The sequence below is a fragment of the Leptosomus discolor genome, chromosome 7, assembly GCF_034619465.1.
Source record: "Leptosomus discolor isolate bLepDis1 chromosome 7, bLepDis1.hap2, whole genome shotgun sequence".
NCBI classification, from domain to species: domain Eukaryota; kingdom Metazoa; phylum Chordata; class Aves; order Leptosomiformes; family Leptosomidae; genus Leptosomus; species Leptosomus discolor.
Genome location: NC_141397.1, coordinates 29726453 through 29751367, shown reverse-complemented (window position 1 = coordinate 29751367; position 24915 = coordinate 29726453). Strand labels below are relative to the sequence as shown.

The 24915-nt window shown below is 39.0% G+C and overlaps 1 protein-coding gene across 1 annotated transcript in view; it reads right to left on the bottom strand.

Annotated features, from left to right (window-relative positions):
- Positions 1–330: 330 nt before the first annotated feature.
- The window catches only part of CDK13 (cyclin dependent kinase 13), a 46363-nt gene continuing 21778 nt past the window's right edge, over positions 331–24915 (bottom strand). Inside the window, exons 6-14 of the mRNA XM_086468406.1 lie at positions 17823–18012; positions 15349–15405; positions 12566–12667; positions 12370–12447; positions 10107–10223; positions 9184–9315; positions 6803–7008; positions 3260–3820; positions 331–2185 (exon numbers count right to left, since the gene is read on the bottom strand). Of these exons, the coding sequence (XP_086324532.1) occupies positions 1329–2185; positions 3260–3820; positions 6803–7008; positions 9184–9315; positions 10107–10223; positions 12370–12447; positions 12566–12667; positions 15349–15405; positions 17823–18012 (2300 nt within the window). The 3' untranslated portion in view covers positions 331–1328. The remainder of the gene's footprint in view (positions 2186–3259; positions 3821–6802; positions 7009–9183; positions 9316–10106; positions 10224–12369; positions 12448–12565; positions 12668–15348; positions 15406–17822; positions 18013–24915) is intronic.

Genomic DNA, 24915 nt, shown 5'->3' with positions numbered 1-24915 from the left:
ATTAATATGAAATATGAGGAGCGGCTCTTGGTAAGAGTTTAACTACAGCCATTTCATCAGTTGTTCAGAGAGACTCGACTCCAGTCTTAAAATGTTCTGTGGAATAGCAGATATAAAATCAATTAATTGGCACAATCACAGGTTTACAGAGAATTAGAACTAGTGTCAAACATTTTGCTGTTGCTTTAAATACTGGTCATTTTTCCTTTGGTTACTTCCTATGATGCAGTATTGGTGGTAAAAAGACGACAGTGTCAGCTTTTCACACAAAGTAAAGGAATTACTGCTGTTGACATTTAAGAGAAAAAAACTATTTCATCACTTCGTAAGGACATACAAAGTAGAGTTTATTTGGCAGAGGAACTAAAACACTTACTACAACTCCAAGAGGGAGCTGAGGAAAAACTACACTCTTCATTCTTCTCCTCACTTTCAACATTTCTCATTAATTCAATTTGGAAATGATTATTTCATCAAGATTAGCTCTCTAAATAACTGGCCCACCTGAAGTAAACAGCACAAGGTTATGACCTATTTGAGTCGCCTATTATTATCTGCATTTTCATGTTAACTACCTAGGTTTAGGTATTATTTTCATATCGATCTATAAAGTACTTCCAAATTTTTGCAGACCTTAAGCTTACATGTTAAGGCACTTACCATTCAAGTAAAACAGTTTTTATATAAACAAGCCTGGGAGATGGAGAGAACATTTTACCAGAACATCCATTCTTTTTTTTTTTCTTGAAAGAAAAAAAAAAATAACATTGACCAAATATTTATAAAATTTTGCATCAAGAGAAAGGTTGTGTTTTATTATCTGAAATGAGCACAAAGTACACCTTCCACAATAACACTGAAAGCAGTGCAAAGACTGACAGTGACCTTTGACTAAAGGTAGTTCTGTAAAAAGAAAAATACCAAATAAATCAGTGCCCTGCTTTGATTGTTGTAAAATTTTTTTTTACATAAAAGTTGGTCCAAACTTACAAAAAAAGCACAAATGTGCATAGTTCAGAAGATCTGAAAGAGTGCCATAAAAAGCTGATGTTCCTAAATTTAGCATCCACTTAAAACTGCCAAAATACAAAATAAAATTCAGAACTAGAGTTTGTGAACATGTACAATCAATTTATCTAGTTTTCAGACAGCATGAGTTTTAAGCATTTTTAATTTTTCCTACTGTATGCAAGACCCTTTTCCACATAAAAATAAAGCTGTTGAATTAACATTATTCAAGTCTGTTGAATTGCTGCTTTAAACTGCAGCTAGGGAAAAAAAAAAAGTTTTTCCAGATAAAAATGATGTGCCTGAGGAAAAACAGATACTCAATACGGTAATCCTCTGCCTCGCCCTCTCACTGCAGATGTGCTAATGTGTCCCCTGTATCCCTGGGAATAGCCGGGTCCTTGGGCAGGAGAAGTCCAAGTCTGTCCATGCATGTGGCTGATGCCACTGGGATTTTCCTGTAAGTTACTTCCGTAGCTGTAGTTGTGCATCTTTGCGGGCAAAGTGTGGGAACTCTCCGGCCCCGCGGAAGCGTCCCCGCTGCTCCCCAGGACCGGGATCGGGCCGTGGCTGTACTCAAACCTATGGTCTTTATCTCCACTAAATAGCATGGGGCCAGTGTTGAGGTAAATGTCTCCATAGCCAGTTACTGAGCTGGGAAAGGACTCCGAAAAGGCCGACGGAGGAGGGGCAGCACCAGAGTGAGATGAAGCAGTACTGTAGTTATCCAAAGACTGAATATCCGAGTTTCCAAGGAAGCTCCTCCTTTCTAATGCTCCTGATGATCCGCTTCCTATTCCATCGCTACTGCCGTAATGGGCAGATGAGAAGGAAGATGATCCAAAGTTATCCTTGTAGTCTGGCCCTGTTACGTAGGAGTCTCTAGCCTGATAATCCACGCTCGTTTGTACTGGCTCCTCCGTTGTCGCCTGAGCTTGATGCTGAGCAAGCAGCTGCAGAAGAGCTGCTTTCACTCCTGCGTGAGGATCTGTTCCTGAAGAGTTAGTTATAGGCAAATGCTGGTTCTCTGTCCGATAATCAAGGTCTTCATCAGTGAGAGGTGGAGGCTCAGGTGGCTCTGGGGGACGCTGGTCTGGAGGCAAGATCCGAGGGCGCTCCTGTTCGGGTGTTCGGTTTAGAAGCCTCATCTCAGACTGCCTAACCAAATCCTCTTGACCTAAGCAGATGAAAAAGAAAAGCGTTGGAATAAAAATATACAGTAACAATAACAGAAAGGAAAGGACTCTTTCCTGGAAAAATACACAGTTTGTTACTTCGATTCTCATTAACTTATTAAATTTACTGGTAGTTGGACAGATTATTTTGGAGAAAGCAACAGCTCATTTGACTCAGGAGGGCGATATAGGTTTCTCCTCAAAGTAAGATTGCCAACCAAGCAGTTAAAGAAAAACAGTACAAGTTCCTTAAAAAACAAAAACAAAAAACCAAAAACAAACCCCAAAACAAAACTCAGGCAATACATAAACACCAGAAAATTCAGAGGGATCAATAAATAAGGATAAAAGTCTTGAGGGACAAAAGGCCATGCTATCAAGGAACAACAAAAATTAAGGTTAAAAGAAACCATCAACAAAAAAAAACATCACCCAAAAAAACCCTCCCCCAACCCACTTCAGAATATTCCTTTCAACCGCTGCAAACACCCGCAGACCAAGACATAAACCACCACATCATAAAACTGAAAAAGCAATCCAAAAAGATCACAACAGAGCTCTAAGCTTTGAGAAGACTAAGGAAGATACTAGTACACCCCAATGGAAACCTTCAACTATGTGTGTTAGTGACAGTTATGGGTAACTACCCACAGATCTTGACAATAAATTGCTCTTGTCAGCATTAAAAGCAAAAATAAAATACCTTCTCCCCAAAATAGGCTTTATCTAAACACACAGTTAGAATTTGCTACAGAAGGCTGTCTTCTCCACCACAAACACCGCTAAGAAAACCCCAAAACCCCAGAACAACGATCAGTGTAACTGTTTCATCAGAAATACTACCAGCACTTGTGTACCTCTTAGAGCAAGGACTATCTTTTGCTCTGTCTGCATGGCACCTGTTACAGCGAGACACGAATTCTATGATCCAGACGTAAAATGCGACAAACTCAATTCAATCATCTCTCCTATCCTCACACAGACTCATTCGGTTAATATGTTAGCTCTTTACCCCCAAACTATTACATCTCCACTGCTCAAGGTACCTGCCCGTTATCAACAAAGACCTGCAGTACCTGCAGACGTATACAACGACTTGATCAGATGTGGGTAGCTGGGCGCCGGAGAGTCCACGTCGTCCCGGCTGACAGACACAGGAGTGGCAGGCTCTGGAGGCTGCCTGAGTTGTAATGACATTTCGTTTCCTGATCCGTTTTCCTTCTCCTCCAACACAAAATCTTTTTGTTTTGTTTGCTGAGCCTTTATTAACTGAGACAACAGAACAGCAAATGCACTCTGTACAGCTGCCTGGGCAGCGTCAGTCTCAACTTTCGGCTGACTCAGCTGAGCAGGTGGTACAGGAGGCTGGGTGATCGTCGGCTGTTTTAGAGGCTCCTGTTCCGGCAGTGGGGGTGGAGGGGGCGGCGGCTGCTGCTGCTGTTCTGACTGTTTTTCACCTGCTGACAAAATTCCAGCAGGAAGATTTATTTTATTTAGTTGCTGCTGAGTCTCTGGGTTTACCTTAATATTCAACACTTGGGCAAACTGTGCCAAACTAACACTTGTTTTAGACTGTAGCAGGTTTAGCAGGATTGCCACTTCATTCTGGTTTAACTGCTGTCCAGTGCTTGTTTTTGCTAAAGACAAAAAAGGTGTTTTTAAGTATTATTTAGAACTGGCATATTTAAGAAACTCAAAAAAAAAAAAAAAAAAAAAGACTAATCTAGCATGGCTGACACAACTGGCAAAGCATGGGTTTGGACAAGATAAAAATGGAATGCTTTTACACTTTAACTGCCTGTCGGGGAGAAGCCATAGGAAATGGAATAGTAAGATCCAATATAAAGAAAGCGACTTCCAAAGGGTGCACACATACACTTGGACAGATGAGAAACATCAAGCTGGAGCTCATTTTTCCACAATACAACTAAGCTGGGGCTTAAGGCCACCTGCTTTAGCAGCTCTAAGATTTCCAATCCCTGCAAAATTTCCTATCTTTGAGATATTGCACCCCTCTGTTAAAAAGCGGCCATCTGCAAAATGCATTTCCAGTCACATTCTGGCCCAATCTAATTCAGCATCTGGATTCTAACACCTGCTCAAGTGACCAGGCTCTAGGTGGCCCAGAAGCTAGCGGTATAAATGCAAAAGCGAGCACTGAGTTTGAAGGACAGGAGATCAACCACTGAGTAGCAAGAAAACGCAGGTTTGTGACAATATACAACTTCTTCAATGAAATGGAGCTTGCCACAACTAAGTGAGATTATGATGATGCACGGCAACATGAATAAGGAAGTCAGAATATCAAAGTAGTTTCTTAGTTTCAACACCCATTGTGTCAGTTTATTTTCAAAGAAGGGAAGCAGCATGGATTTCAACGCGCCCTACGAGCAGATGACTCAGAGAAGAAAGTAGTTAATAATTAAAAAATGAGCATGTGTGACTGTGCTGGCAGAGCCCTGAATGTGTTTAACCTAGATCAACCTGACACATTCTATCCTCTCCTATCCCTGTCATTCTGCTAATTCACCAATTCATAGCAGATTCAAAGCCATGCCTGAAATATGGTCACACACACAAAGGTTTTAAGTATGTGCCTTGCAAGACTAAAAGTAGCACAGCTGGAAAGCGCTGCAAAACCCACAACCCACTATCCTACTTGTGGATATGCACCAGGATACAAGCACTTGGAACCTACTCAGGGAGGATCCAGGGACTTCAACGATTTTATATATTTATATAAATATAAAAATAAAACCGCCTGTTATTTGGCAATACAGAACCCCCCCCATCATTTCTAATGCCTTGTACTGCTGGCACTCACTCAGATGTCATGCTTAACAGCTGATTTTGTAACATCTGAGGATGGTACACTCAACACTCAAACTTCTCTCAGACTCTCAGTGAAAATTCAGCAGAAGAATGCCAAACATGGAAACTAATCTACCTACTCCATCTCTTTGGTTAGTTTCAAGTCCATTCCAAGAGCAAACTGTATTCTGGGAAATCTAGCACTTTCTACCAGAACAGAATTATTGAGCTCTGTATATTGCTCCTGATAAATTGCAAGATGAAGTAACCAGGGGTCCCATTCATGAATCAGAACATTAGCAGTTGATCCAAGGTGTTTTTAACATCATCTTCTGGGGTGCTCAGAAACAAATGCAACAGTTTTGTTTAAAGCATGCATGTAATCCAAGCAGTTCTTTAGCATGCCTTATTGATGATACTATCTAAGGTGCCTTATGGCTTCCAGAAGTGTTTTTCTTAATACAGAAAACACTTCTATGCTAAACTATCTAAGCTCCACTGAAAATTAAATTGTCTTCTTTTCTACCCAGATGTATTTTTCTATGTACATATGGGCAAATAGCAATAATGGTTTGAAAGATTCCCTTCCTATTTGTTTAGTTTACTTTGCATGAACAGTATTAATGATTAATAAACACAGTAGTCTCTCACTGGGCTACCTGTTACAAAAGCATAAAGAAAATAACTACTGCCCTTTGGTCTCTTTAAACTTCTACACAGTTTTCATTTCTGGGGGAAAAATTTTCAGGGCTACAGAAAGTCACGCTTGAAAATGCTGCCAAAGCTTTAGCCTCAACATACGGAGTGGCAGAAGCTCACAGCTGGCTTACAGTGAGAAACAGGATGAACAGGAGCAAGAGGCAATAAAGGGCAATAAAATATGATCAAAAGAACTATTTTCTACATAACTTTGCAAAGAGTATTTGGAGCTCTGCTCTATTGTTAAATGAAGAGTTGATTCAAGATGGTTAGTATTAAAGAATGTTCAGGCCCTGTGAATGCATTTACTGTTTTTCTTCAGCTGAACTCCTGTATCAGTGCCATAAGATTTACGGTCACTTTGCACAATCAATAATGGTCTAAATTAAACTTATCAGGTACCCATTTGGTATTGTTACTCTGTATATTCCTCATATTATGAAGGAACTATCACGTAACTGCTGAGCATCTCAAATGGTGTCCACATAGGAAATCTTTACTTTACTCTCTGTATTATTTTCCTAACGTTGGTCTCCAAGCAACACACTTTGGTTAAGTTTTAGAATTATTGGCTGTGCAATCTACAGCTACTTCTTGTTATACTAGGTTTTGGTGGGGGGCAGGGTGGGGTGGGTGTTGGTGTTTATTTTTTTTTTAACAACTTGGTTCAGCCCCAACAACTTGGAAAGCTGAAGATTAACATAACACGCAGAGGGAATGTTTCATTTGAAATGACGATTGTTCTAAAATCTGCCTTCTGATCAGTTTATCAATACCAATAAAGCTCCTCCAATCTATGGAGACTGTGAGAACTTAGAGCAGCAGCTGGCTTTTGGGAGTACTGAAGAACTACAGATATGCGAGAGAGAAAATCCCCTCAAAACACAAAGCAAGGTAGTTGCTCTGACTAGATTGAAAAATGAAGTAAAACTTAAAAGGAACACCCAGTTTCCAAAAGCTAAGGTGAATCTTTTGTAACAGATTTAACTTACAACACTGTTCCTCCCGCAAGAATCCAGGAGACGTCAGTACTCTGAAAATAACATCTAAAATTTCTAGAGGTGTAATCCAAGTAGAAGGTAATTATAAGAACTGAAAATATTACTGACCAAGTGCTACACTAGAGCTGCCCTGAGTTTTGAGTTGGGAAGAAGTTTGCATGCCTTGTGGGGTGTTGGTTCTGCTCTCATCCATGCCCAGAGACAGATCCTTCCTAGGGACTTTCGTTGCTGTTGAGTCATCAGTCATGCCCATCTGCTTCTGTCTTCTGCGCTTCTTACTCCACAGCTCATGGCAATCCTGCCACAAAGGAAGGCTGCAAAGAATGATTAGAGACCAACAATTTTATCCCAGAATTTTTTTTTTTTTGTTAACCACATTGGCAAAATATATCCTCAAATTGTACATAACGTAACTTTTGAAAGATGAACCCACTGGAACTCGGAAAAACAGCAGAAAACACCCAAAGCCAGCAGAAAAAGGGAACATGTATCTTAAAATGAGAATCAAAGTTACTTTCTTGCAGTCCCATTTATGAAAAGCCTAATTATTTGAGTAATTCGAGACTTCAAAATCAGCACTGCACACTTGCTAGAAAACAGAACTCACAGAGTAACAGATAACAGAGTTATCGATATGAAAGTGGTTTTTTCAGGGTCCGAGTGACCAATTCCTTTTGTCTGCTTGTGAAAGTACTACGGCCTCATGAGTTCAAGTATTCGTCCACAGTAACAGATGTGGCTATCTAGTATTTATAGCTGTACAGCACAGACAAACGGGGGGGGGGAGGGCAGAGAAAAGAAAAAGAAAGTTGCACAAATAAATAGCACGAATGAATAGCACTTGACACTAGCAAATTTAGGATACTAGGAGGAACAAGGTATAACCCAGTCCTTCAAGACAGATAAAAGCAGAGGCAGAAGTCTCCTAAGGAACTCATCTGCCACCAGTTCTGTCCTTCTGTTACAGTTTCCTGCAGGCATCTCAATTCTGATTTCTGAGGAACACAGAGATCCATCCCATAGACAGTGGAAATACTGAGACAGGCAGTAAAAGCAGTGCCTTCTATTTCCCCATTACATATTACTAAGTGTCTGAGCAGTTCCCTCACCCAGGAACATGGAAAAATTAGGTGACGGATGACAAGAGCCACTGGAAAGGCAATTATTGACAAATGCTTCCTTTATTCTTTCCCTCTGCATACCAGGTCAAAGACCTGCCAAGTATTTAGTCAAAACCAACTGGAAACAAGCAAGAACTCATTGTGAGAAGTATCCTACAGTCCTTGCAATCAGCACTATCACTTTCTTTGAACAAACAGCTGTTTCTTCCCAAAGCAGAACACTAGTGTTTCAAGAGGACAGTCAACACTTTCCTATGTGTGCTGTCAGGAGTGTGGTTCCTCCTAATTCAACAGCTTTGAATTTCCATATATCAGTTTCATAGAATGGATGCACCACCAAGCCCCTGAAGAAACTCCAAGTTTCTTCCCATTCACTTACTTTAAAATGTGTATAAGCAACGTGCTGTACAAGCTGTTCTGAGATTTCAGTGAATAGCCCAAGACTGCTGATTACTGATATTCTGACAGCGGCATATATAGTCATACTCATGCAATGAAACCTCTTAGCCTCATGTATCAGGAGCATTTCTAACAACCTTGTGTATGTAACAGGCAAGTCTTGAAAGGTTATTAATAAAATTCTTAGATAAACATTTTTCCCTGTTGGTAACTAAGTAAAAAGAAGTCAGTACAGGCTGCCTTGAAGGTACAATTTATTCAAACAATATTAAATGTTCAATGTTCTGACAGCTATCTTGAGGGAAGAATAAAACCTGCAGATTCTGTAATACCTTTTCACTGTTCTCCTCAGGGCCTGTTCCAACATGATTTGTACTGATTAAAATGACAATTAAGTCACTACAAAAACCCTACCGGACATGGCAATACATTGCCTCTCAGAGAAACCGACAGGAAAAACCCTGCGACAAAGTATTTCACTTCTTCTGCCTGTAAACCCAAGAATCTCATCTTGCACAGGAAATAATTTATGGTATTTCACTTTAACTCTCAGAATTCTATACCCAGTGTCATTCTACCATCAAAGAAGGCAATTCAGATGCATGGAGGACCTCAAAACCCTTGGAAAAAGTAGACACTGATAAACAGAGATAAAAGTGAAATGATGTTTTTTCAACATCAGAAATATTTATGTAAGAGTATTTTTTAAAAGGTTACAGTACCTACTATAGTAACCACTAGTAGGAATAACAAATGAAACAGTTCTCAGATCCTCACAACCACGGTTATTCATGGTGTAAGAGTCATTCAGCTGCACAACCACTTTAGTGCAGAATCACCATTAAACAACTGTATGTATCAACGTTTCTTCTGCCACCATCTACTTTAACTGAAATGAAAGCTTAATGAAATCAGTACATGTTCACATTTTGTGGAGGTAAGGACCACTACCAAAAGGAAATTACTTACTCCGGAGGAGGCATTTTAGATGGTTCCACATCTCGCAGAAACTCACACTGAAGAGCTTGTTCGGCTGTGCAGCGCTTGCTGGGATCCAGAGCAAGCATATAATCGAATAAATCTAATGCAGCTGGTGGGATGCTATGAAAGAGCAAAACGGAGAAAAGCATCACATTTTTATTCTGAATCACACACACTTATGTGCAAAATTTTAATAAATACACCCCTTCCAAAATAACTTATCCTTAAGTCCTCAGATAACGTATATCCTAACCCACTCACAACTTGAGCTTGTTAGTAAGAGGCAGAGACAAACTTCACCTTTTATCACCTGTGTAAGCACATAACCCAAGCTTTCTTTGCTTTGTGTGCTTTAATTGCTTGGAACACATTTCTCCTGAAACCCACAGTAACTGACAGAGGGGAACAAACCCTTTAAAATAAGCTTACAGCTGTTTTCCATAACTTCCATGTGTGATATTTGCACAAAACTAGTCCAATGGTAGTACTTTAGAATATATGGTTCAGATCACTCCTCTGTGTTGAATGCATTTATGACCCAAAAGACTGCAACATTAACCAGACTACATATTTAGCTGTAGCCCGTTGTCCTAATAAAAAACAATTAAGTACTCTGAACTGGTTTTTGGACAGGGACAACAAGCAGGTGTACCAATCATGGGAAACAAATGTTTCCTTAGGTGAAAGCTGACAGGTGGCTGAAATTTTAGGGTCACCTTCCCCCTTCTTGAAGTTCCTATTAAATAAAGGTTGATACAAGCTCTGTGGGTATCATGGGAAGGATAAGAACCTAAAGCCATTTTTCTTTACACTTAATCTATGTTCATTCTCCAGAAAACAGTGAAGTTCATAAAGTCTCCAGGAAAATGTAATGCTATTAGAAGTTGACCAAACTAATTCTTCATCCTTACAAAGCAAACTCTTCTCTCAGTTTTCGACGATACTGCTTCTTTGGTTTCATTGTGTTGAAATAAGCTAATTTTATAACATCAGGCCACACTGCTGGACAAGGACTCCCACAAATTCGGCTGTACCAAAAAGAAGGGGGAAAAAAAAAGGGTATCAGATCCAAAACCACAAGTAACACAGCTGTCATTTTACTCTTGCATGTACAGTGAATACTAAAATAATTTATTTTAATGTTCAGGTTTTTTTACCTAAAATTTCTCTACCGTCCAATGCCCAACACCATTAAATAATGGTTAATTGTTTACAGAAGTTAATCACCCTGCACACACTAAACTTTAAGAAGTCCACTTGCTGCCTCACCCACTGCAGGCATCCTCCTCACAAATGTTCTGGAAAACTTAACCAACTATTTCTGGACAGTACTCCAGGTATTAGACTTGGAGAACTGGACAGCCTGGGTTGAGAGTGCTTTTATGTCCCTAGCTCCCAATGCCAGTGAAGAAAGATACACCAAACGGCTGAAAACACACTTTTCACTGAGAATTTAGTTGACATATTATGTCTTCGGAGACATAAGGGGGGAAATCTCAGTAAGGCCTGAGGGCAGAAAGCAAGCTCCAACCACTAAAAGATCTGTGTATTTTTCACTTCAGTTACGAGTTTTATGTCTCATACAAATGGAGTTGCTCATATGCTTAATCCTTCCCCTCCATCCCCACCCACTTGGTCCAACCAAGGATGGCTAAGCTCTGATTGACCAGCACCACACTTCTGAGCAGAAGAACTACAGAGGCATTCTACCATGCATGCAAGGTTTCGAAGTCTGATGCAGGCAGTCATAAAAGGACACCTTGCAAACACTTCCCTAGTTCACCGCTCCCATTCATTAGATTTAAACAGTTACTGTAAGAGACCTAATGATCTATTAGTTATGCCCCAAATGCTATACAAACCAATCTGACTGTATGCTAGTTGAGATAGGCAACTTTCAGGAGGGAAAAGAAAAATCACAAATCTCTCTTTTTTCCTATCAGAATTCACTTCAGCTCTATCTTTGAACATTAAAGTTAGAAAGGACAAATGTAGATTTGTTGATTGTAACACGATAGTGGCAGAGATGTTGATAAAACTGATATATTTCATTTAAACAGCCAAAAAATGCATAGCATTAGCAAAAAGGAGAAATGAGCTACAAAGAGGAGCTTCCAGTAGGAGAAGGAAATAGCATATAATTTTAGTTTGCTGTACCAGAGGTACAACACAAAGAGAAAAAACTTCAAATGACTGCACTGTGACATGCTTCAATGCCATCTAGTGCTCAAAAGCAAAAATTTCCCAATACATGAGTTTAGTTCTCCTTACACTGAGAATGACCCACTGATACACTTTGCACCTCCTAAAAACTTCATTTTTCCAGGCCAGCTAATAACACATTACAAGAAACATGCTACTCTTTAATCTATTTTGAACAACAGCTTAATATGTAACTTCGTAACATTTTTTATTAATTTTTTTTTAAATAATATTGACTGTTTACTGTTAGGTTCTGTAAGTGCTGTAGGACTCGCCCTCTTTTCCCCTTGTTTCTAGGAAGAGGACCTCTCCTCACTTACAAGGTCAATTATGATTATAAGAATCAAGAGCAATTTTTGCTTGCTGAATAAAGGGAAAAAAAAAGATGCTCTGGTTCCACTGAGTTATATACACATCATTCTATGATTTATTCAGAGAAGGAAAGAAACAGAATTTTTACCTCCATAAAGTGTCTGGCAGTTTGTAAGGGAACAGAAATATTCCCACAAAAATAATAAAGCCCAGGTGGGTATGTGGAAGGCTTGAAACAAGAACTCAAGGCCAGTAGCATGCCAATTACCTACTCTTCCCAAATCCCCCTTGTCCTCATTATTGTCCATGTTTTCATTTTGATTTGCTGCAAGAAAGTTGTACTATCATCTTAAAAAATACAGGACACTTTTGACTACTCCCTCTTTACAACTTCAGTAACAGGCAACTCCAGCTGCTCTACAAAACCCCCTCTTACTATTCAGCTATACATTGCTAGGACCACAGAATACTCACAAAAACCCCTTCTCAACGTCTGAGAAAAAGTCACCTGCTTTACATGTCCCTGTCTAACATCTCACTCAGGGCAGTAACTGAATACTCGTAAATGTTCGCAGTGTGTTATCTCAGATTTCAACACTAACAAAAGAAACCTGACAGTTTATGAGGCACCTATGAGACATGCTGGTGCTTGCAAATTACCTTATCAGCTCCAGTTGAGCAAGTTCTTGATTTGCTTGAAATATTGGCTTTTTTGTAAAAAGTTCACCCAGGATGCAGCTGTAAAACAGTTTTGCACAATTCCATCATTACGGCTTTAAATACAGACAGATAGAAACATTTAAGATTTATTTTTGCCTTGTTTTACACTCGCTACACTTCTGTACCAAACTCTTACCCACAGCTCCAGACATCGATAGCTGGCGTGTATCTTTCTTCTCCAAGCAGAAGTTCAGGAGGCCGATACCATAATGTAATAACTTTGTTGGTATATGGTCGGCTGTTGGGGGGAGCAAAAAGAGAGGACTATCATTTTACTACGATCTCATTTCTGAAAAAGTGATACTTTGAGGACTTCGCTTCTGTGCTGCCGTTTCAGAACAGTACAATCTTCCACTCCCCTTTCCTAATTTTAGTCCTGCAAAGCTGCAACTGCACAAAAGAAAATGCAACCATCTGACCAAGGCTATTGGGACAGACCAAGGATATAAATAACAATCACATAGCCATCTCAATGCTATGTGAATCCTGTTTCTCAATTATTACTCAGATAGTAGTACTGTGTATTATCGCTAGTCATTTCAGGAGAAAGACCTGCTTGGATAAAACCAGTAATTTCTGGGCAGCTATTGATTATTAGAATACTGAACATCGGGCCTCTACCAGCATTTCGAAAAGACAAAAAAAAAAAAGTAGGAGCAAAAGAGACAAAGCCTTTTTCTTGAACTACATCCTTCAACAATTCCGAAGCCTGGAATGATTGTAGTATCTTCCTATATTTCACAACATTTTAATTCTCTGCGACTCTAACCAGAAGTTTTGGTCACTGGGAATAATCCTTTCCACCCTCACACTAAGGCAAGGATTTCCACTACCTGAGACACATTTTTTTGTGGTCAGGCCAAGATACCGCAGGTCAGAATGGAAGGCAGAAAACAGATGTCAGGTTTTGTTTTAACCAAGGTGTCTTAAAAAGCGATCCCAAAATTCCTTCAGTTTTAATAATTCACTCATACCAACACTGGGTAACTCCAAATAGGAAGCAGAGTAACATTAAGTGCGGAGCTTGAACAACTGTAGCATAAAGTCTAACAAGCTCTTGTAACATACTCAGTGGGTACAGGTATCATTTCTGCAAAATCACCCAAATCTTTTTTTCATTAAGAAACTCCCCATTTCATTTTTAAAATGTAGCATGTTTTTGGGAACAATCCCATCATTTATCATATTTATCTCTGAAGCAATCATTCCTCTATGAAATGTTTACATGGTATGTACTTTCTGTACAGATACATTACTCACATATATTAGTATATGATGCTTTTTATTTGAACAGATGTTTTCCTACACAATCTGTTGTATCTTCTACCACAATCATATTAAATCCACCAGAATAACATTTAAAGGAGCACAACTACAACAACAGATAGCAATTTGCTTAAAATTAATTTTTTTTTCCTCCCCATTATGCTGTTACTGAATTCTATATTGTTTTGAAAAGTATATAATTCTAAACAACAGTAAAACAAATGTAAAATACATGAATTTAAAGCAACAACTATTATACACTTGTTGGTATACATTAATTATGTCTGTTACTGCAGGTCAGAATCTACTCAGAAGGAAAATAAATGACAAAAGAACTGTCAAAAATCTACTAATGAGATTCTAACTATCCTCCCAAGTTCAACTGGCAATTCTATTAGCTAGCATAATTACATTTTAATCTTGGTTTCATTTATGTATAATGGCATAATAATGTTGCTGTTTGATGTATAGTAAAATCTGTTGTTTGCACTATTCTTAATGAACAGGTGGTTTTACAAGCAAATTTTAAATTAATTTAAGAACAGACATTAAAAAAACCCATGGTAAACCAGAGGAAAAAAAAAAAAAGCTAGGTCAATTTGGTGCACATTAAAATAAGGTAGGATGGCATCAATCCCTTTTATTCTAATTACATTCAAAACAAAAATTAATTACCCAGCAGCTGCTTAAGATTATCTTACCCTGCTACTATACTCAACAGTTTTCATAACTGTACTTAGGCATATGGTCCTGAAATAACAGCTCAGAAGACAGCGAAACTAACACCATCAGGTTCACCAACAAGCTCAGAGCTCTGTGAGAAAACATTAAACTCATGAAGCTACCATTACGGATATTATTTCCAAAATGAGGCATGCAGAAATCAAAGGTAGCCAATATTCTCTGTATCCAGCCACCCGATGTACATACTACTGTAATGAACATTCAGTCTGAATTTTGAAAATCCAATTGCACATAACAAACATATGACATTAACAAGATAAATATTGAAGTTCTTAATCATAAAAACTGTGCACCTGTTTCCTGGAGTACAAGCATAACAAAGCCAAGAACAACAGAAGCACAAGTCACAAGAAGTTTCAGAATAACTTTTATTTAAACTTGTATCTCTGTTTCCAGCAGATTCAACAGCACTGACTGCCTAAAGAATACAGTGAACCTCTTCAAATGTAAGGTTAAATATTACACAAAGTAATGCTTATTGAAAAGAAACTATACTAATTTTTGTCACCAAAAAATTTTTGCTTTCCCTAAATAAACTTTTCCTAGGTATACCAACAGAAAGAATATACTTCAGGCTTACAGGATGAGAAAGTAATAGTAAAACTCTACATATCGATGCAACCTACTTGGGACTGCAACTCTCCCATTTCAAATCAATATATGGGCCCTCTCTACAGTTATTTATCCAGAACACTTGGAAAAGCAATACACTTGCACAAAGAGAGTTTTGGGGTTTTATGCAGCATAAGATAACATGCACTTCTTTCCATTTCCTAAGCAACTACCTATATTATACAGTACAACAACATCTCCTCCTAGACAAAACAGTCTTATGGCCCTCATAACACTTAGAGTTATATCAAAATATTAAACTTCTGAATGCTTTTTCACAGTATAATTATATCTTACCTTTCTTCAGAGTTGTACAGCCGAGCAAGCCCAAAATCTGCAAGCTTTATCTGCCCTCTGGTGGAAAAAGCAAAGAATTCTTTAGTGGTTAATCCTGTTAAGATTTCCTCCCCAAAAATCGGGTGAAGTTTGAGATTGAGACAGCAGCAACTGATCTTCACCAAAACACATTAATGAGGAGGCAATGCCTACAATCTATGCATCTCTTCAGTAAACAAATACACTAATTTACTGAATAGCAAAGACAGGTAAGCAAAATTAGAGATGCTCATCAAATTGCATTTACATAGTGGATGTTAGTAAAAATTAGGTGTATACTGTAAAGTATTCAAATCAGTAACTGCAGGAAAAAGCTGAGGGAAGAAATCGCTTTTTTCTCATGCCTTACTGCTAGCGTAAGCGTTTGTACAACAACCAACCATCAGCAGTCACACTTCCTTCTAGGAAGCCATCAAAGTCCTGTTCTGCTCTCATAAAGTTTAAATAGAGCCTTTAAATCAGGGTGACCGACCAGATAAGGGCTTCTGATTTTGCCAGCAGCCAGCTTGCTGAATGACACAATCCCTAACCCCTTCCTGCGTTTTCCCATATATGAGGGGAAGAGTAGAAGAGACAGAGCTCTTGCCTGGCAGTTTCCATGGCTAAAAGGCACTGCTCAATGATCAGAAGCCCACACCATCTGTAAAGTCTGGATGACTTAAACAGAAAGCTATCTGCAAACTTCAACGAGTGTTGGAATGTTACATGGGGTTTTTGTTTTTGTATACTTATGAGCTTTTAAAACTCCCATCACTTTCAAATAGATGCAAATGTCACTTTCAAATAAATTTTGTTTTCTCAAATTAGGTCAAGACTTGCTGATGTGTGTAAGAACGACCATTTTGTGATAATAAAATACATAGGTGATAGCTTCCATCCCGTTCTTCCCCTCAGATGTGTGCTTGGAGAACCCCCATAAACAAGGAAATGTTCCCCTCAAATTTACATGCTCTTTCCTCAGAGAGCCTATTTGTTGAAGCTCAATGAATTTTTGAGGACAGACATTTAAGTTGCCTATCTAAAAGATATATAATCCATGTGTTTGGCTTCAGGCTGTAACTAGTAATGGAATTTTAGAAACATTGGCTTAAAATTATTCAGATCAACTATCAACTTTTCCTTCTTCCAGTGGAGACATTTAAGGATGCTCAAAAAACATCCTAGGGGGGAAAACCCTGTATCTGGGAGTGGAGAGAGCACAGTACAACAGTAAGGTCCACCTCTACCATAATGCACTTTTCTCTACTGTCAGGTTACACCTCAGCGTCAGAATTCCCAAAGGTGCACAGAGGCAGCACCGCCACTGGTGATCAGCAGGCAAGCAAGATGAGGGGTGAGGGCACAGTGAGTGATGAGGAGGCAAGTGTACATCTGTTTAAGAGCCTGTATTGCAATCTGGCAAGACTGCGGTGGGATCCAGAGCTGAAAATAGTCTAATGTTAGTTTGTTGTAAGAAAAAAAAGGGGGGGGCGGAATGGAAAATTTAATTTGGAGAAAGCTGAGACAAAACTAGGGCCTCACGAAGAGACCCTTGATACAATTTGCCCAGTGTTTCATCTCCAACAGCAGCAGTAGATTTTTAGGGAGAACCTGCTCACTTTGGGGCTCATCTTCCTTGTACATAACCATCACCTACAATCATTGTGTTAGGGATGCTAAAACAGCTATTCCTTCCTATTCCCTTCAGCTGGTGTTAATGATCCTGTGACAACAAATCCCAGAAGCTGACTACCTGCTCTATAAAAATACTCTTTTTTACTGTTACAAACCTTGCTCTTAAGCTGCTCCCTGGTTTTAGTACTGCTGGATTTGATGGGGAACAGTTCTGTACTGAAGCTATCTGCTATCTTCACGCAGGTTTTTTATTTGCTGCTGTTGCACACTGAACATGTTTACTAATATGATTTGTAATTACAAGTGGTTAAAGAAGGAAGAAACAAATTCTGCTGCCCATTCGATTATGGCTGTAACTGCAAGCCAAAGCATGTTTGAACACACCTAATCAAGTATTCTTATTATCCTGACTGACAAAGATGAGGACCTCGGAATTATGTCACAAAGAACCAGCCTAGCCACACTTCATATTGAAATGAGATGGCAAAAAGAACACACGTCAAACACTTTGTCCTAAAAACTGTTTTAATATATTTTAATTAATTCAGTTAATTTTCCCCTATACTCTGACCTGAAAAAAATCAAGTTTTAATCCTGCTGTTTTAACACGGATAAATTTAACAAGCAGTTGCAGGATCTAGTGTTAAGCAGTAACATTACCAGTTTAGTATTTTACAATTCATTTTAAGGAAACTAGGCAATCTAAAAAAAATATATGTTTTGCACATGACTTAAAGCAGGTGAACTGTGAAGATTAAAAGAAAGTTTTAAAGATGTTGTTAGCATACAATGCTTTTGCATACTTTAAGTAATATCCATACCTATTATTTAGTAGAATATTTGAACATTTGATATCTCTGTGCAAAAAGTTCTTCTTATGGCAATAGGCCAAGCCCTCCATCAGTTGTCTCATGAAAGACTTAATATGATTTTCATTAAAATGAACCAAACCAGATTCCAGCAGTCCCATCAAGTCATGGTCCATATACTCAAATACCAGGTAAAATGCACCTACGAAAAGAAGGGAAAGGGTAGGAGAAGCAAAGAGAGAGAATTGTTTTTAACAATAGTCCAAAGCATTGCTGCTCCCTACTTTTGAAAGCTCGAAGTACTTACATAACTGTTTACATTTTCTGCAATATTTATAGCTGTATCTCATGTCCAGTAACAGTAATGAAATACAGTGCAGTAAAATGTTTTCAAAAAACTGCTTTTTCATGTAAACAATTATACTAGTCAAATTTTTGTGAAAACAAATATAATGCTACCACATGATGCTTTAACCTAGACAAACATGTACTCTCCCTCCCTATGGCTCTCAATCTCCACCCATCTTATTTGAAGAAAAATTAACTGGGCTAATATTCCCTGTGTAAAGTTTGGGGAGAAATCTAGAAACAAAGTATGTAGAGCATTATTTCATCTGTCATGATTTAGTGACTTATTTTCTTAAGCTTTAAGTGTGGAATTGGGTCAGAAATAACTTGCCCTTCTCTGACTAAAAATACCTATAAGACAAGACAAAATGAGAAAGCAGAACTAACCTACTAGAAATAGCAGCTCTGCAAAGACAGAGATCACATTCCAAGTTAACACATACATACATTAAGCATAACAGAATCTGGTCTTATCTGACATTAGCCTCTGTAATTCCACAAACAAAGCTATTAAACTCAAGGCTCTTTGAGATATAGAGATATATATATATATGTGTGTGTGTGTGTATATACACACACACACATATATATAAAAGAATTCTTTAATAGGAAAAGCATTCAGTGCTTTAGAAGCAGCAATAACCAATCTCCAGCACAACCACTCCCTGACGATCTACTACTTAGTACATAATTCTTCCCCCTCTTAACTCGGACACAGAAGACAGTGCAGCCCCTGCAGAGCACTGGTGGCAATGCAGAAACCACATTCAAGTGGGTGTGTCTACCTTTCCTTTTCAAAAGCCACCCCCAAAGAGATTTCAAAGCCACTACTCTGAAGTACAAATAGCTTCTGCCCAACAACAACTTATTACAGGTTCTAGCTCCTGAAAAAGACATTTCAATTCAGAAGCTAGTGAAAGCCTTGGAGCAATAACGAGAAGTCAGCTTGCCAGAATGTACACACACACACACACACGGCCAAATTCTAATGAACCAACTTGTTTTCTTGCATAGCAGCTGAAAAAGGAAGAAAGAGTGCTAAATCCATCTGCTATTTAACAAACACAAAAAAGACTACTCATACAGTAAGCATTAAACTTGTAACAAAGATCAGTGTAGAGCAGCTAAACCACAGGCCATCACCTAAGACACTCAGAGTTCACTGTTCTTAATTTAGGTCCTTTTGTCCTGCTATATATTATATGGAGGAAGCAAAATACTAATCATAAACCACCCCTGTTAGTGTGTATAGGAGGTGGAGCAGGAGGTAAATCAATCAGGTACAACCCCATCCCACCACTTCAAAAGACAAGAGGAAGTATTAAGAGCCATGAAGAACCAAAAGTCTGCTGTATTACTATTTGCATAACTGAATTCACCAATACAGTTCACCAGTTCAGCATGGTAAAAGCACAGAGGCTCCTAATCTTGGTCTTTTAAAGCAAGGTAGCTGGCAACCTGGTGTTAGGTCTACTTCGCTGACAACTACTGAAGATAAACCATGACATATTTTAAAATGCCTTGAAACAAAACACCTGATATTAATGCTGCAGTGCCAGAATAATCTAGATATGCCCTTCAGAGGATGTCAGCTCAATAAAATTGAATACTAGTGATCTTTGGTATCTTCTTGCTCTGGAATACTGCCATTGGAATACTTGCTCTGGAATACTGCCCTTCAGTGAGACCTGGACATGCTGGAGAGCTGGGTAGAGAGGAACTTAATGAAGTTCAACAAAGGCAAATGTAGGGTCCCGCATCTGAGGAAGAGTAACCCCATGCACCAGCACAGGTAGTGGGTTGACCTGCTGGAAAGCAGCTCTGTGGAGAAGGACCTGGGAGTCCTGGAGGCCAGCAAGTTACCCATGAGCCAGCCATGTGTCCTTGTGGCCAAGAAGGCAAATGATCTCCTGGGGTGCATTAAGAAGAATGTGTCCAGCAGGTTGGAGGAAGTCATCCTCCCCATCTGCTCTGCCCTGGTGAGGCCACATCTAGAGTACTGTGTCCAGTTCTGGGCCCCCCAGTTCAAGAGAGACAGGGAGCTACTGGAGAGAGTCCAGCGGAGGGCTATGAAGATGGTTAGGGGACTGGAGCACCTCTCTTCTGAGGAAAGGCTGAGAGACCTGGAGCTCTTTAGCCTGGAGAAGAGAAGGCTCAGAGGGCACCTTATAAATATCTAAAGGGGGAGTGTCAAGAGGATGGGGCCAGGCTCTTCTCAGTGGTGCCCAGTGACAGGACAAGAGGCAATGGGCACAAACTGGAGCACAGGAAGTTCCGCCTCAACATGAGGAAACCCTTTACATTAAGGGTGAGCAGAGCACTGGAACAGGCTGGCCAGGAAGCTTGTGGAGTCTCCTTCTCTGGAGATAGTCAAAACCCATCTGGACGCATTTCTGTGTGACCTGCTTTAGCAGGGGGGTTGGACTAGATGATCTCCAGAGGTCCCTTCCAACCCCTGCCATTCTGTGATTCTGTCATACAAGAGAAAATTAACTCTGTCATGGCATCAGGCTACACTCTGCAGGCACATGACCAGGAGAAAGACTGGGAAGGTTCAATAGGGTTGCAGACCCGTTTAGTGAGAACAGCTGAACGCAGTCTTCTTGTTTACATGCAAAGCAGGCTCCATGCCTTGAGCAATTTCCTGCTCTGCCACTAGCTCCCGGGATTCTTCACCCCTATTTATAACCAGCAATCACAGTTGGTACCCTCATGCAAGAAGGAAAGCAGACAACAATGGAGAAAATTCATAAATAAGACAAAGTAGTACCTGGGAGATGGCGTAAAATTATTTATGTTCTCTGCAACTCTCATTAAGAAACACATACTAGAACAGTATAAATGCTAAATGTTCCTTCCGTATCAGAGCGAGAGCAAATGCACAGATCCATTACACTTGTGCATTACTACCTATTTACTACCTACATATTATACAATGTTAGAATTTATTTTAAAAAGAAAAACTGTCAAAGCTGAATCTTCTTCATTGGTTACGATAAACTATTAAAATTAGCCTACTAGCCTTGGCAGTCTAACCATTAAAACCTGATTTACAGTATTACTCAAACTACATTCAGAAGTGACTGTAGCTGCAAAAAAGGTATCAAGCAAACTGAAGTGCAACTTCTGTTAGTTTATTTCTAGACAAACAGGGTGCCTTTTCTGATAGAGACCTATAGTTTCAGTCAACAAAACAGTTACGTTATTCCACTTCATCATTTCAAATCTCCACTGCTTTTCATCACATCAGGGGAAGCTATAGATATTCAGGAAGAAAAGTGTCATGGAAGACTTCACAAGTCAACCATGCACAGGCAGAAGTCTGCTTACTACAGCATAGTCTGAGTTCGAGTTTACAGCAACCTTTCCATTGAAACAAATGCCACACAAATATCCATTTGTCAAAAAAGAAAACATAACAGAAAAAAAAAAATCATTCTTCCCTTTACAAGGCCAAGACCTTTGATAACTTGGAGGTTACATTTTAAAATGACCCTTTTGTTTCACGCTAGCTTTGCCCAATAGCCGCATTTCTGGAGCAGAGTCATAAAAACACCTAAAGCTCTGTTACAGTAAAGGGCATGCAACTCAAATGAACCCAGAATTTCTCATTTGACTTTAACATTACTCATCTTACTGCTGTTATGTTAAAGACCTGTACTTCCCAATAAGTAAGTACCTGTGGGGTGGGAGGCAGCCTACAGTCCATGTCCACATGCTGCAACAAAGCACTAACAGGGGGGTTTATGTCTTGGGTGCCCCATTTCCTTTGCTAACACCACGCAGCTCATCTCCATTCCTTCATCTACTGAGATAATAAGAAACCTTAATGTCACTGCATGTTGACAAAGCAGCAGCTGGAACAGCTGAACAGTAGTAATATTCCCTACTTCTGAATACAGGATAAGAGATAGCAGCTGAATCTATTAGGGAGGTACACCATAAATAAAGGAGACTCACATGGATGGAAACAATCCTTGCCTTACTCCTTTTGTTTGCGCTTAGAAAAATTCATCTTTTTGACCATTTTATCAGTTGAGATTAATAAGGGTCAGAAAGCGAGATACCGGTTTAGAATAATTAAAGGATTAACACATCTCCTCCTCCTCCTTCTGTTCATAAATTTGAAGTCAGTTCAACAGTAGCAGTTTTCTTAACCAAAACACAAAATAAGCTGGAGTATAATGCTGTAAAGCTATGCATACAAAATGGGTAACTCAACAAAACATGGCACTGATGATCTGTAATAAACAAAGGCTTTTCTGACAGGCTAAAAAACCTAACAAAATACATTTTGCATTTTTGCGACACAGGCAGGCTCTGGATTTTTTTGGACTGTCATCAAATCACACAGATCCAACAGAGCAGGACATCAAGTTACACATTTGTTCCCAAAGTAACATACAAGTGTTATGGGCTGGGTAGGGGGCAGGGAGGGAGGGAGCAGCAGGGGACAATGATCCAAAAGCCAACATAGATAACAGCTTTTAAGCAAATATTTTCCAAATGTATTTTCCAAATTTCATAGGGAAGGTGTTTGAGGTTTCTCAAAATATCTGATTAAATACAGATGATCAGAGGAACAGGGAGATCAGAAGCGCCCTATTATGTGCAAGTTTTAATTCAATCCTTGTATAAATACATTACAATACTACCTTGAAATACAAAAATGCTTAAAAAAAAAAAAGGATCCCTGCCTCATTCAGTGCATAGTATGTACAATGCTGAGTTGTTGAACAGGTTTCCAACATTTTGTTCTGTATTCCCTGTTCAGAATAAGACTCCATCAGATTTTCATTTTGCTAATGAGCCTCCTCAGCTTCTTCTAATGCAATACATAGACTATTTTTTCCCCTTGATTGATTAAAGATAATTGGATTATATTTACTCTTCCATTTCCTTAACATTTCTCTTCCAGTACTCATGATACACTACATTCTAAGACAGTTTTAAACAGAATTTTTATCAAACAGAGCTTGAAAACTAAAGAAATTGTCCAGCAATTCCTTTAAGTTTCCTACATTTAAATTCCTTAAAGTCCCTTAAACATTCACCTTTTCTTTCTAATCACTTTTACAAACCTGTATTTTAATCTGCAAAACACCAAATAAAGGCATAGCCACTGAATTAATCACCTTAAGACTAAAGAAAGCATCACTGCTATACTCACTTTTCCACTTAGATACTGTAAAACTTACTGTTTAAGACAAATTTAGTCTAAGGTCAGAACTTTTTGTTTGTTTGTTTGCTTTTGGTGTTTTTTTTTTTGGGGGGGGGGGTGTATTTTTTTTTTTTTTTTTTTTTTTACACTTTCACCCGATACTGAGTTTTTATTTGATGACAGTGTTATTCTCCCATTGCAAGTTCAACTGCATTCTCCCCTTGAAGCAAACCCAGCCCAAACTCCGTGTACACAGAAACATGTTCTGAAATAGGCATACGAGCCAAGGGCATACAGAAGCCCTGGAAGTGAATACTGTCCTTGTTTCATCACATACTACAGAGAAATAAGGAACCAGACAAAAAGCAGAGAAAAAGTAAACTAAACATATCAGAAATCTTTGATTAATAATCAGGGATTTTTCTTATTTTGCCATAACATGGACCAAGAAGCCGCCACACAATTAGGTCTGCACTCATTCCAGACCGAAGACCAATACAGCACATGCAAACCGGAAGCACCACTCAGGCAGTCACACTATTCCTGATAACTCAGCTGTAGCCCGAAAAGTATTTGAGCAAGAAGATTCTATCAGCTATTTTGGGAGCAGCAAGTCAAACTGTAGATCATCAGAGGTTTCTGAAATTCAGATCAGTTTGATTTTACTTAGCTTCTCAGGAAACAGAGATAAAGCTAGCTACAATACAAGCAGAGAAGGAACCCTGCAGTGAAGTACTCTCTGATGACTACATGATTGCTGTCACAGACTCCTTCCAAACCACAAGGTTTCAGACAAAGTACTCCTTGACAGCTGTGAGAAAGTAACCTGCTAGTCATATGACAACATACCACAGAGTCAGTGTCCTTCTGACACATGTACTATAGTACTGTTGAGATAAATACTGACTACATGCCTAAAAAGGTTTGTTAATTTGTACTGCAAATCAATTTAAAATTTAATCTATCTAAAGTAAACTTAGATCTTAAAATGAATTACAGAAACACACACATAATCCAAACAGATAATACACACACAAGACAAAAAAAACAAAAACCACCAAGCTGCAGTGTTAATCAGATCTTTTTTACTAGAGTCTCCCATGCAAAGTTCTACATCCTCCCTCGGGTTAGCAATTTAAAGTGCCTCTTCCAGTCAAAAGGTGGATGTCAGTCATTACACCTACTGGTTTCACATTTGCAGCATCAAAAGCCAAGTCACGCACTCTCCATCTGTTCAGTAAAAAGAGATCATGTGAGTCCCATAGCTAAACTGTTGAGCACCTGCAAACAGCTTCTAGCTGACAAGAAGCAACTAAGAACTGAAGGACTATCTCAGGTGCCCAAGGGAAAAAAAAAGAGAGAGACACCCAAGATTACAGACTCACTGAGAAAAATTACAGACTCACTGGGAAAACAAACCAGAGCTGACAGAAGTCCAAAGTAATAAGGGACTTCTTTTTCCAATGAGTCACTTTGTAATTGATGAAGTGGCTCAACTAACTTAGCTTATGAGGTGTATAGATTTGAATATACCTAGGAAATAGCTGTTTGTTTTCAAGTTCTGTTTTAAATTCTGTTTTCTTCAATTACTGTTGC